Source organism: Athalia rosae, chromosome 3, assembly GCF_917208135.1.
Source record: "Athalia rosae chromosome 3, iyAthRosa1.1, whole genome shotgun sequence".
Lineage (NCBI taxonomy): Eukaryota > Metazoa > Arthropoda > Insecta > Hymenoptera > Athaliidae > Athalia > Athalia rosae.
This window is the reverse complement of record NC_064028.1, coordinates 22,219,100-22,232,767: the sequence shown is the minus strand read 5'-3', so window position 1 is coordinate 22,232,767 and position 13,668 is coordinate 22,219,100. Positions and strand designations below refer to the sequence as shown.

General features: G+C 39.0%; 1 protein-coding gene across 1 annotated transcript in view; it reads right to left on the bottom strand.

Annotated features, from left to right (window-relative positions):
* Positions 1–8,518: 8,518 nt before the first annotated feature.
* LOC105693178 (discoidin domain-containing receptor 2) overlaps positions 8,519–13,668 on the bottom strand; it is a 114,016-nt gene continuing 108,866 nt past the window's right edge. The window contains exons 15-18 of the mRNA XM_025747200.2: positions 13,554–13,646; positions 11,219–11,360; positions 9,980–10,129; positions 8,519–9,696 (exon numbers count right to left, since the gene is read on the bottom strand). Of these exons, the coding sequence (XP_025602985.2) occupies positions 9,535–9,696; positions 9,980–10,129; positions 11,219–11,360; positions 13,554–13,646 (547 nt within the window). The 3' untranslated portion in view covers positions 8,519–9,534. The remainder of the gene's footprint in view (positions 9,697–9,979; positions 10,130–11,218; positions 11,361–13,553; positions 13,647–13,668) is intronic.

Sequence of the window (13,668 nt, the reverse complement as noted above, 5' to 3'; positions counted from 1 at the left end):
ATAATTACCGAGCTGCTCTCATTTGTCGAAGAATACCGTTGATCGTCATCGGCGAGTCGAAGCAACGCAACGTATCGATTTCTTATCGATGTACCGAACGAACAAAGGGGGGTTTACCTCCGCGATATTTCCGCAGGTCTGCAGCGATATGAAATTCTGTTACACCCATAAAAACCGTGTAGCCGTTGTAAACCGAATGTGATATAAAAATTTCCGGAGCCCAGAGTTCCAGCGCACCCTTTTCTCCGAATTACCCAACCGGTATTGGCTGTTCTGAAAAATCGTGGTACGTGGCCGCGCGATAAATCTGAAATTTCCGATACCGAAAATCAACAAGAATTGAATAATCCCATCCACAGTTTATGCAAAATACGCGAGGCATTCGCTCGGGTAATTCCGATAACGCGGTCGTCGGCTGTATCTCCCCAGTCCGGTTAATGAGCCCTCCGTTTGGCCGGGCGTATTATCAGGAGGCAAGTCAGGCGTTGGCATATAATTAAAGCGAAGTAAAAAAAAAAAAACAAAAAAAAACACACACGTACAAAAAAACTAATTCCCTCCGAGGTTTCTCCTGATTTTGTTCTCCAATCTCTGTACGTATTCGAACATTCGCGAGTACGTGTACGCGAATGCGCGTTATTTTTCGAAACACCCGCGTACCCCTGCGCGTGCATGTATGCGTTACTTACGCGAGTTTATAAGTGTATAACCACGCGCATACGTGAGCTGATTACATTCCGCGATGCACTACAAGGCGAACTACCTGCAGCGTTGATCAAACAACTCAAAGCGTTCGCATCTGCAGCGGGTTGGTAGGTAGGTAGGTATTTGCGTCGTCGCGTCGCCGCTGGGAGTGGTCGGTTTTTCTATGATAAAGTTCAAACGTTGGAACGAAAAATAATTCAAAAAATTAAAGTAAACGTTATTACTGTTTCGAGTGAATAAATAAAAATGCAAGAAAAAATAAAGCGGAAAAAAAGATAAAAAGAACTTCGCCCGTATAACCAACCTGCGCGCTTTCCCACGCCAAGAATCACACACGTACACACGTGTACGGCGTAGGGTAGACGAAATGAATAACCAGCTTCGGATTTCACCTCCGCCACGGCTAAAATTCATCCGAGAGAGTAGAGGAGGTACTTGTTTTCGTACATAGACGGATATAATATGCATATTATATTCGTCCGACTTGAAATTAACGGTCGTGGCAACCCCCCGGTGTCTGTATCCTCGGGGCAGGTCAGTCGGAGGTTTCATCAAACGTTTTCCCCTTTGTTTGTTACTTGCGAGCTGGTAGGCTGTGGATATATGTACGTACCTAGGTATCCGATAGGGTTGAGAACTTACTTGGTCCCGACTCGATTTCAAATTCAGCCAAGGTTGGTCTGATAACCCCCTGTAGGCGTTGCCGCCCAAGGTGAAATTAAGAGGAGGGATTTAACCGGTCAGCGGCTCGCCGAGTCCAAGTTTTCGCTAGAACTGTGTCAAAATCCAGGTGTAAAATCCATCTAGACTCGAGTCAAAGCGTTCGATATATTTATTGAAAACAAATCATCATCGTTATCATAGTTATTATTATTATTTTTACACGGTATCGTATATATACTATGCGTATGCTTGGTAGGTATTTATGTACAAACGTATTAAACAGACGTGAACATTTATACAGGATACGTAATCGTAATTATATATATGTATATCGATGTGTCTATTTTATTTATTTTAATGATAATTATAATAGTAGTGTCGTTATATGTATATCGTATTATGTAGCTAATTGTAAATATGTATATATAATAAGATACGCAACTTTATCCATAGATTTATTTACATTAGTTGTATTTTTTGTTCTTCTTATCACCTATTTTATACGTAGAGGGCCGAAGATGTCGTAGTCCGGGAAAAATGCAGATGCCACTTATACAGATTACAGACTTTCGTGAAATTTCGGATCATTGAAAATAATTTCGTCGAGTTTTTCGGATATTCAGTCTTTTGAATACGTTGTTGAATTTTTTCAGGGATAACCATTTCTCGATTTTCGAAACAAAAAAAACGTAGGAAAATATTAAAAATGAAATTTTCGTCGAACCCTCTTTAATCCCGTCTAAAAATTAATTTGATTGTTTTTCGTATAAGAATCATTGAATTCTTCGGATGCCCGCGCCCTTCCACGTTTTCGAAAGATACCAGCGTTTCCCGTCGAACCAGATCAAGGACGCAAATGTTCAACGCGTAAAAAAATCCCCTTTTCGGTTAACAGCCTTTCCGAATCAATATACTCTATAGAACTCCAACTGAACTCTGGTACCTAATGATCGTGCGCCACGTCGGATCTTGAGCTAATCTGCCGTGACCTGGCTAAAATTTTCACCTTCCATTTTCGGCTGATATCTAGTTCGTCCAAGTCTACGGTCAGATCGGTAAACCGCTGGTCCGTTAGAGTAAACTGATAAATTAGGGTTTCCTATATGAAATGCTGCGCAGGTAGCGCACATAGCTCGGGCTGCCGGCTATCCGATTTATCCGAAAATCGGGCGGCAATGATGCGTGCACTTGGGTCACGGTATATAGAACGTATAACTTGCCCAGATTTATACCCTAAACATTTTCAGGGAACGGAAGGGAAAAAAAAAGAAGCCAAAAAAAAAAAGCAAAAAAAATCGATGCCACGGGGCTATCGAAACAATTGCGTGGAGTGATTTCTGTATGGATATGTATTTTATTACCGTACATACCTATGTATGTATACACGGTGCGTACCCGTACGAAGTTAATGTAAATTTTCAAATGATAAATTCATATTGAATTGCCTGCACCGGTCAAAATTACACACGTATTAACATTGTCGGTTTCGGTGTATACAGTCAACTGGACGACTGATTTAATGACGAGTACAGTTTTCGTATAGTTTACCGGCAAATACGAAATTTCAAATAATTGTAGTTACCTTCGACATCAATTTTCGATGTTACAATCGCACGATATGCGTGACATCATACTATACCTATATCGAACTGGTTTATGCGGAATCGAATTTTTCTCGACTAAAAATTCTCCTCGAGTAAAGTCAAATTTTCAGCTACATACGAATAAAAAAGTTTCGTCGAGTGTCGAATAAAAGATGAAAGGTATAACCCATAAATGTAAAGGGAGTAAGGGGTGAAAAGGATCATGCATCTTCACGGTTTGGCCATTTATTCCGACGTGAACTTTAACGTTTCATCATTTCCTTCTTGTTCTTCTTCTTTTTCTTTTGGGCTTTTTTGAAAATAAGGAAAAAAAAATAAATCATTTCTTATTTTTCGACTCGCGCGCGCGAGCACCGATATCGTCGTGTCAGAACTGTAACGATGTACGATAATTTACGCTGCCGTACTGTATATTTTGACATAAAAAAAGTTTTGAAACGTTTTCGTTATCTTCCTTCTTCTCATCTCGTTATCTCGGTAGTTATACAAAACTATTTGAAGAGCGTTACGTCGTGTATATCTAGGTGTATATTGTGCCATAGATTACATGAATTAATGTAATTATATGTATCCAATATTTTTTGTCAATTTTTTTGTCAACGTGATGTTCCATCAAATGTATGTACGTATATTGAAAACGACTTCAGTGTATTTTCGTTTTCTTTTTTTCCACGTTTTTTCTTTCATTTATTCAACATTAATTAATAATGTAGGTATATTGTATATCGTATGTGTAATAATAATTCAATTATAGGCTCTGACCACATGATAAATGTTCTTAAAATTAGTCCTATGATATTTATAATTTTTCGTATGAATTTTTATCCATTTATTCATTCGTTAAACTAGTTAATTATTTATTTATTATTGTGCAGATCAGGATATGTACGAGTTTCGAACATCGCTGTTTCATTTTTGTTCTTCCATGACTAGACATTGCTATTATTAATATTAATAATTTTTTTATTCTTACTTATAAACGCAGCGCAGCTTGTGTTAATGTACATACATGTATAATTCTCTCCGATATAGCAGTCAAGGTTATTATTTGTTCCATACTCTTCCTCGTCTTCTGTTTCTCCTTATTCACAATTTTGCATCTTCAGTATCGGTAGAATTATTATTCATTCGTATTCTTATCTCTTTTTCATTTTCCAAAATTTAATCGAGCACCTAATATTTCTTACAGTATATCTTCACTGCATATACGCTTATGTAATAATTTTTATAATTATGGTTACATACCGTACGTATATAATTATTCATTTATTCATTCGTCTATTTATATTTATATATGTGTGATAATCTATGCGAAGTGTCGGCCAAAGATTGAATTCGCCAAAAATTTGTAAAAACAAAAATCCGTTGGCTAAAATATCGCACGAATGAAATGAAGGTGAACCAATCTATGTCATTATCGTAATAAAACCGATAAGAACTCACAGCGATGATAATTTCCATTAATTGTTCTTTGTCCTTTTTCACGAACGGTATAGTATTAACAATTTTTTTTTTTTTTCATTTGTTGGTTCTTTACGGGTCGTTATTGTCTGAAGGGGGTAGCGATATGATGATGAATTATACATCATTTAATTAGTACATGACAGGGTGCATTTCAAAGCCTACAGCACGAATAGGTATATGATCAATCATTATAATAATTATCATTATCAATATCGTTATTACCATTGTAAATTATTAACAGCTATATGATGACGACCGATTCTCAAGCGAAAATAAGGAAAATATTCCGTCAAGTTTTTTTATCTCCTTCTCCCATGCAAGTATTAAAAACGTAAGCCCTCAAGGTAACTATTGCACGTGTACGTGAGACATAATTTTTTCATCGAAACCTACCAAATATTATCATTGTTTTTTATTACAGTTAATTTAATTATTGAATCCGTTATCATTATATATATATATATTTTTTTTTTCTTATTTCTTTCATGCTCATCTTTTTCAACATATTCGTATCAACAATTTTTATATTATTTATATATAATTTATTTATATTCATGTATATATATATATATATTCATTTAATTCAATTCTGCAACCACTATGGTATTGTCAAATATTCATGCACTTGGGCTAAGCGCATTTGTTAAGCTTAAAGATTAAATAAACCTATATAGTCCTCTCAGTTTTCTCCTTTATATTACACAACTATATGTATATACCTAGAAATATATACCATTGTAACATCGCATGCGTCGTATTATTATACTCGTGAAAGAATTATAAGAAAACATTCACTCAATTGAAGCTTCATTACCTATATATCTTAACTTTAATCTTCTCGGTTCGCTGTTAGTTTTCTCTCCGTCTCTATTTCGCATTTTCTTACTTCGTTATTACCTTTCTCTCTTCATAATTACCAAGGCTCCTGATTTCGGATACATGAACCGGAAGTATACGGGTGTACCATATCGGTATGTTATGTAACCTGTTTTATGTACGCGATGAACATATCATGACGATGACGACGACGACGACGAGAGGCCCCGCCCAACCGGTCGTTACAATATCATTATTATCGCCATTTTTATCATTATCGTTATTATTATCATTATAATTATTCACCGTCACCAGAACTGCATCCTGCGTTACTGCAAGCTCTCGTAAGTACGTACACGTCAGAGTGTACAACTATATTAATTCAAGTCCGAGCAACGCGACGGTACACGCGACCCTTTTGTAACGAGTATATTGTTCTTATATTATAATTTAACTAGTTATATCTATGCAAAGATCATCCTCCGGTTTACGTCTATGTGTTCACGTACAGGGCATTCTCTGTGAAAGTGAACGGCCTCTCCCATAACGATCTTACGACAAATCTAAAATGCATATCCTTTTCTTTTAAATCTTCTACTTTTTCTACATTTTCTGCCCCGAAAAACCCTTGATCAGATTCATGTGAAAGTTGGCTATCTCTCTATATGAATAAAGGAATCTTGTACCAAAAATAAACGCAAGGGAGGAGATTTTTAATATTCAGATTATAAGATCATACATTTCCAAGTTTCAAGTTTTGAAAGATTAAATATTTGACAGTTTGTTTTTCAAGTTTCTCCGTTTCTCAATTCGTAAATCGTTGTCCTAATATCAAATCAAGAAATTACATGCTCTTTTTTTTACTTAAAATTGAAGTTGAGTAAAAAACAATCACAATCGACAATTTTTAGATGTTTCCTATGATTTTTTACCAAAAAAAAAATTTTATTGCTGGAAGTACCCCACTTGATTAGTTATTTATTCAAAAAACGAGTAGGCTACCTCAAAATATCAAGTAAAAAATTTTTTCCACCTAATGATTACTCGATCAATTGCATGAGCAGATGATTTTGGCGTTTAGATTTAGATTTCTAAACTGATGATACGTGAGATTACTCTTGAAGAACTAGAAAAAAATTCGATTTGTGAGCAAAAAATGAATCATTTTTTTAATTGGGTTTAATATGCTTATCTGACGTATTTTGACCTCAGGAATCCGAATCTGAAAGAAAAATTGATCTATCTCTAAAATTGAACGAATTATCGCCAATTTTCAGCTTTTTGGGGTCAAAAATGAAAAATTGATTTTTTAGTCTATATGAATGTAATTTGAGCTCAGGAATCCGAATCCGAAAGAAAAATTGGTCTATCTTCAAAAATTACCGAGTTATCTTCATTTTTTCGCATTTTTTGGTACAAATTTGAGGATATCTCGAAGGGAAAAAATCTTAGCTCAATTTGGACAACGGATTCGTGTTCCTGAGGTCAAAATACATAAGAGAAGTGCCATACGATCAATTTTAAAAAATAAAAATTTTTGGTCAAAATTTGAAAAAATCGTAAGGGGTACCCCTTGGAAAAATCTCAAATTTTGACCAAAAATTTTTATTTTTCAAAATTGATCGTATGGCACTTTTCTTATGTATTTTGACCTTAGGAACACGAATCCGTTGTCCAAATTGAGCCACGATTTTTTCCCTCCGAGATATCTTCATTTTTATAGTAAAAAATGCGAAAAAATGGGGATAACTCGGTCATTTTTGCAGATAGATCAATTTTTCTTTCGGATTCGGATTCCTGAGCTCAAATTACAATAATATAGACTATAAAATCAATTTTTTATTTTTGATCCCAAAAAGCTGAAAATTGGCGATAACTCGCTCAATTTTAGAGATAGATCAATTTTACTTCCAGATTTGGATTCCTGAGGTCAAAATACGTCGGAAAAGTGTATTACAATCAATTTTTAAACTACTTTACTTTTGACCCAAAAATCGATTTTTTTTTTGGCTTCTCAAGGGTAATCTCACGTATAATCAGCTCAGGAATTCAAATCTGAAAGCCAAAATCATCTACTCATGCAATCGGTCAAGTAATCATCGATTATTCGCTGTTGGGAGGAGAAAAATTAAGACATATCGATTGGCTTTAGTGGTAGACCCACTTTGATTCATCGCAATCCATGCATGGGTCGAAATATTCGAATTTCTCGGTCCACGAGGGAGCCCGAGCTTTCCTGGAGTCAGCGTAGCCAGCAACGTAGCGCTTTGTTGTGAGACGTCACCTCTGGGGCTGAGCAGAGGTCACGCCTCACAACAAACCATGCGCTTTCTCTTTTAAATCTTCTACTTCTTCCACATTTTCTGCCCCGAAAACCCTCGATCAGATTCATGTAAAAGTTGGCTATTTTCAGATGAAAAAAAAATAACCGCGCCGTTTGAAATTCTTTTTCGGACAGTTGGAACTCGGAGCTTGTTGTGCGATGAGAATTTTGAGTGCAATCGTTGGGGTGTAATTGTACCCGCGTACGGCTAATTTCATTACCCAGGTGATCTACGTAGAGAACGAACGAACGGGTCCAGCGAACGTAGTCCGGCGTGCAATGGGAGAGCAGAAGTCTAGTCGTTCTAGTTTGTAGGTCGATTGGTTGGTCGGATGTTGAATTCCGCGGGTATACCGACTCACAATGAGTACAATGGCCGCTAGATTCCACGGTGAATTAATAGTTAAACAGTGTACCAAGCAAAACAGGTATACATGTGTATGTACAAGTGTGTATACGCTGCGTTTGTACATACGTATAGCCGTCGTCCGTACAGACTTATGGTACACGAATTCCGTAGGTGTATTACTTATGTAGATGGTGTACAGTTTAGCTTTTGGTAAATCGTGTAACGTTAGACTACAACGTTCGGCTTCGGCATTTACCGCGGTATTTCTATACGGAGTTCATGCAGCAGCATTAGCGAGTTTCACTCGGACGATGTTCCGGTTAACTCAATACTCTACGACGATACTCCGTACATCGTACGATTCGGTTATGGAGACGATGCCTGTGCCCGTGAACCACCCTATCGAACGAAACGACCATACTCACAAGTGGATGTTACAAAGTATGTAGGTATTTAATGGCCTTCGGGAAGCTGAGGGGACGTTGCAAGTGGAACCGAATCTACCGATCCACCGGACACGCGACTTATTTTCATCGAGGTGGAAAATCATTTTTCAAGAATATGTGAAAAATTTCTAACGACGGCAGAGTTTTCACGTGCGCAGGTAAGGGTCGTGTATCGGATGTTGTACGTGTATATATAGCCTAATTGTGATCAATCGGGTCTCATTCGTCAGCATGTTTTAAAGCTCTTTGCCCGCAAGTAATTCTCTTCACGGAATTCAAAACACATAATTAATCACTCCGAGTGGAGCGAGTTGCCGAGCTGAGTCGAGCTACTGCTGCTGCTCGTATTAAATATATACACGCATACAAATGTCTATATATACGTGCGTAGGGGTCTATATATATTTACAATCTCTGAGGGGAATTACCGGCTCGCATGACCTGATTAATTGAACTTTTATCCCTGTATAATTAGGAAACGAAACTCTGCACATCAGATACAGCTGCAGGTATGTATATCGCTCGTCTACGTATCTCGGTGGTTTTTACCTTAATTTTTATTTGGTTCTTAAAAAATCATCGGGCGTGGATCGTCAGCGTCTCTGATCGGATCATTGAAGGCTATAATTACAGTCGCGTCTAGGGAATTCCGTGACGTTGTACCCCTGTTTAAAAATAGAAGTTAAAAAAAAAAAGGAAAATTAACGATAATTACGTTGTTTTTTTTCTCCCACAATTTTCATCGTCGATATTTCACGGATGGCAACGCGCGTCGCCGTCATCCCTCTGTACAATTTCTATACGTGTATCTTGTTATTTTCATCATCATATTCTATACGCTTCATTGGATCCTAGAGATCCGCGGTATTTACATGGTTATGCGTTGACCCTTGTAGACGTCTTCAATCGTAATCTCAGTTATTTCATATCGTCCGACCGAGATGAGTAATTTTTCGAGTGGTTCGTTTGGTCCAGTCCGCCCGGTTCTGCGTCGATTGATCGATCACTCCGTTCGATTGTCCGGGATAATTGTAGCGATCAAAGCGGTCGCGGTGTATCAGCTCAATTTTTATCGTTAAGAATCGAGGAGGTCCCCCACCAATTTCCGTTGAGTTCTCCGATCATTGAAAGTCGGATCAAGTTCCAACCTTCCAGTTCTCTGTATCAAGTGACGTTGTTGTTCGGTCTGTAGCCAAGATTTTTTCGCTGAAGAAAAAGATGAATCTCCCGAAACGTCGGTCTGTCCGTTTCGCTGCGTTGCCAGCACTCGCACATCAGATCGTATATTTCCTTGGGGCAATTCTTCGGCAAGGGGAGAACGATGAACTGCAAAAGTTCCGGGGGGGGAAAAAAAACAACCTCGTAAACGGATCACGAGGAACTCTTCCAATTTCTTTCTTTTCGAGTGGCGAGGAGAAATTCTCCTCTTTCACTTTCATTAATTTATATTTCGGTGATTCAAAGGAGAAGAGAATGCGAAGAGAACGAAAAAAAAAAAAAGAAAACAAACAAAAAAACGGTCTTCGAATTTCCGTGAGATATTTCCGAAGGAGAATCGAATGAAAAAGACAAAAAGAAACGAGAAAATTTCTGTGTTCTTTGGACTCACCCTCCTGGTAGTGTCTTGGTAGAAATGCGTGACGTTCTCGACTACTCGATGATCGGGTAATTCCTCGAAGGGTTGTTCCCTGGCAAAGGTGAGCACCTCCCATAGGGTAACAGCGAAAGCCCAGACGTCGCTTTTCGACGTATATTTCCCCTGGATTATACGAGAATATTAATTAGCGGTGTTTCTCCCTTCGAGTGTAGGTACACGAAATTTCTCACGAGCTGCTTTTCCAACAAGCTTAATCCCTTCGAGCGCGAGTCAGTCAAGCAACGTCGTCGACTCTCGGGTTAATAATTTTCACTTGCGCCCATAATTTTCAAAAAATTTATCCAATTAGTACCGATATCTCGTCTACACGCCCAAATTAGTTGTTTGGGGGATAATTTAACGCATTCTTAACTCTGAATTAAAAAGTCCCTCGTTTCCTCGGTGGAGGTGAAGAGAAAGAAACAAAAAAAAAACAAGAAACAGAAAATTGATCATTCTCTAAGACTCGAGACGACCGCCTCGCATGAACCGTTTCCCGTCATCGTGGTCACGAAGCGTTGATAAGTGAAGTGAATCGAAGCGAAATGTTTTTATCAGTAAATTAGTGTCGAAACCTCGTTAGCCTGACGGGTTCGGCCGCGGTGATAATTTAAAGCAATCGCACAGAACTCGCGGCTGTACGGTACTACCGCCTCGGTAGCGTTATATTCGTGCACGCAGTACCAAATGTGTTTCATTAGTAGAGGGTTAATGGCGTTTTCGGATAAATAATGGGCAATAATGAAACATTAATGACCTAGTCAATTTGAAGCGGCTATGCAAATGTATGCTAAATGTTACTCGTCGCGTCGTTTTGGTAGCTTACTATACCTGCTATATTTTATAGATACAGTCCACACGATTCTCCCGTCGCAAGTGTATGAATATACAATACGTACATTTGCATCGTACACCCGATCTAAAAATGGAAGTGGCATAACCATTCTCATCCAATCAACGCTCTGGGTTTTCGAAGAATGGAAAGCTGCAAAATTAAGCTCCTTCAATTTTCGGAGTCTGACGAGACCGGTCCGGTCGTCTCGTGGACAAATTTATGTACAGCTAAATCGGTGGTGCTTGAATTCGATTTCGTGAGCAATGAAAATTCGCCGATTCGATTTTAACCAAAAAAACCAAAAAAGTACCACACGTAACGAAGTTGTGGAAAAAGAAAATCTATGAAAAATATCAGATCTTGGTAACCATATTCACCATGAGCATGGACTCCCAGGCCATCCAGCGAATAGGAAGTGGTGGTCTACCGTCGATGCGAAAATAGTCGGCCGCGTAGAGTCTTCTTCCCGGTCCCAAGTCGGACACCTTGATTCCGTGGCCTCGGGTCACCAGGCAATTTCTGAAAGTGGTTTTCAAGTTCCGTTGGTTTACAGCCGAAGAAGCTGTACCTTTCGACTCGAATGCATACGTATATTCAACCGTATGTACATCGGAGTGGCGCACGTATACGCAAACCCGTGTACATACGATCCGCGCTACATGTTCGCAGGTATACATACATATTCATACGTATAGATGGGAAACGACTACGATTCCAGCGTAGAAATATCTGCGCGATGTTTATTCTGTTTGCTTTTATAATGAACCGATGATATTGAATTGGAATGTTCTACCTCTGCGTACCTAGAGAACCGCAGCAGTTTTTGCTATCGCTTTATTACGCGCTGGAATATGCATATCGCATATATTGGCAGAACGTCCGAGTAATACGTACGTACATATGAATAAAATTCCGCTCCACCAAACCAACAAACTATTAAGCTCTTCCAAATTTAATTGAATTTTGTTGTTTTTTTTTTTTGTTTTTTTTTTTCAAATTATCTAAACACGATTTTCAACAGTTAGGCTCATACCTACGTGTGCGAAGCCGCACGCACGATGAATTATTAATCGATGCTCCCTAAAATTTTATTGGCCGGCCATTGAATCTGAGCGCGTCGTTTTTTAATCACCCTGTACAGAGCGGTTATAACAAGGCACACGTGTATGTGTATATTATTTTATTTTATTATTATAACGTTAAATATGTTATCGATCTCCCGCGCGGCCCGCTCTTCATTTCCTTTATCTTTTTCCAATTTTTTTTTTTTTCTTTTTTTCCAGGGGGTTGAAATTCCCGTTTCAAACCTGTACGCGTTGTATGGGGCGAAACGCGATACCCGATGCGTACGATACGCGCACGTATGTGCGGAATTCGCATACACAAAAACCGAGTAGTACCCGTATCTAATGTAATATCGAAAAGAGAAAGTCGAAAATTCTGCGCTAGTAACACGACTGGATTGGTATTAAAAAAAAAAATGGGGGCGATTGTACTCAAAATCGCCATGGGAAGTGGAAAGGTGGAGAGAAGAAAAAAAATTCAAATAAATGAATAAAATGATCGCGTAGCTTTCGTCGTTCATTTACGTTATACCGGGTGTTTCGTGACGTCGAATCGTTTTTCTCTTTTTCCTACTTGAACGGAAGGAGCTGGGGGGTAAAGCGGCGAGTAGGTTCGATCGCGTTCGCAGGTTCATGTGCATCGGGAGACGGGTGTTCCGAATTCGTTTCGATATTATAAATCAGTACGATTAATACGAACGTAACAGTTTAGTCGGGGTACATAATACCTAAGGGTATTATAATTAAGGTTTATTATTGCAGTTAATAATTCGAACACGTGCCTTCATTAAATAGTAAATGGCAGCGCGGGTGAAGAGCTGGGCTCGCGCACTTTTGGCGCCATGTTGTACCGGCGTGTGTTACGGTTCCTATTGCCGAAGTACCGGGCGTACGGTCTGCAAAATGGTGCGGAAGAGAAGGGGACGAGGGTGGACCGGTTGGAAGGGGATGAAGGAAGGCAAGGAATCAGCCACCTGGCCCTCTCTAATCGGCCGGCGATAAAACAATGGACTACTCTAATAAAGCGATCCCAACACCACCCGCGCCGTAAGCGTTATTTCTACCTGTATATAATACCTAGGCTGTATGTATGTATATGCGCCTGTGTATTTATATATATAGGCATAAAACCTAACCCGGCTTCTGCACTTTCAGTTAATCAACGAACGCGTTCCGCCGACGCCTGCCTGCCTGCCTGCCTGTGCCTTGCTTTCATTTTCTACCTCGTAAATTATTTTTTCAAACTCGACCTGTCAAACACCGCGTAACGTCAACTAGTTAACTTCCCCCTTCCGCCTCTTCACCCGCCCCCTTCCCACCCCAACCGCCATTCATTTAGATCGTGGCATTATACACGTGGATAATAGTTTTTCAAGGTCGACTCGCGATAGGTTTGATTACCTCATTGTACGCCGTTGGAAATAAATCAATGTTAATTTGCGGTTGAAATCAGCGGTTTGATTATCAGCGCCGTTTCGATATCAAATCCACTTGTACCTTACGATTGAACGCCGAAGAATTAGCTCAGCTATTAGCCGATGCTAATAATATCCGGTGTTCGATTAACAACACCGCATTTTATTGAAACGTGCGATACAACCGTTTGATTGATAATCAGCCGTTACGTGATGTGGGTAATATTAATTACCTCGTCGCGACGTCTCTGTGAACGAAATCCATTTCTTCCAGATACTTCATTCCCGAGGCGATCTGGGTTGCCATGTACATCAGGGTGCCAAAGCTGGAAAAAATAGTTGATATCA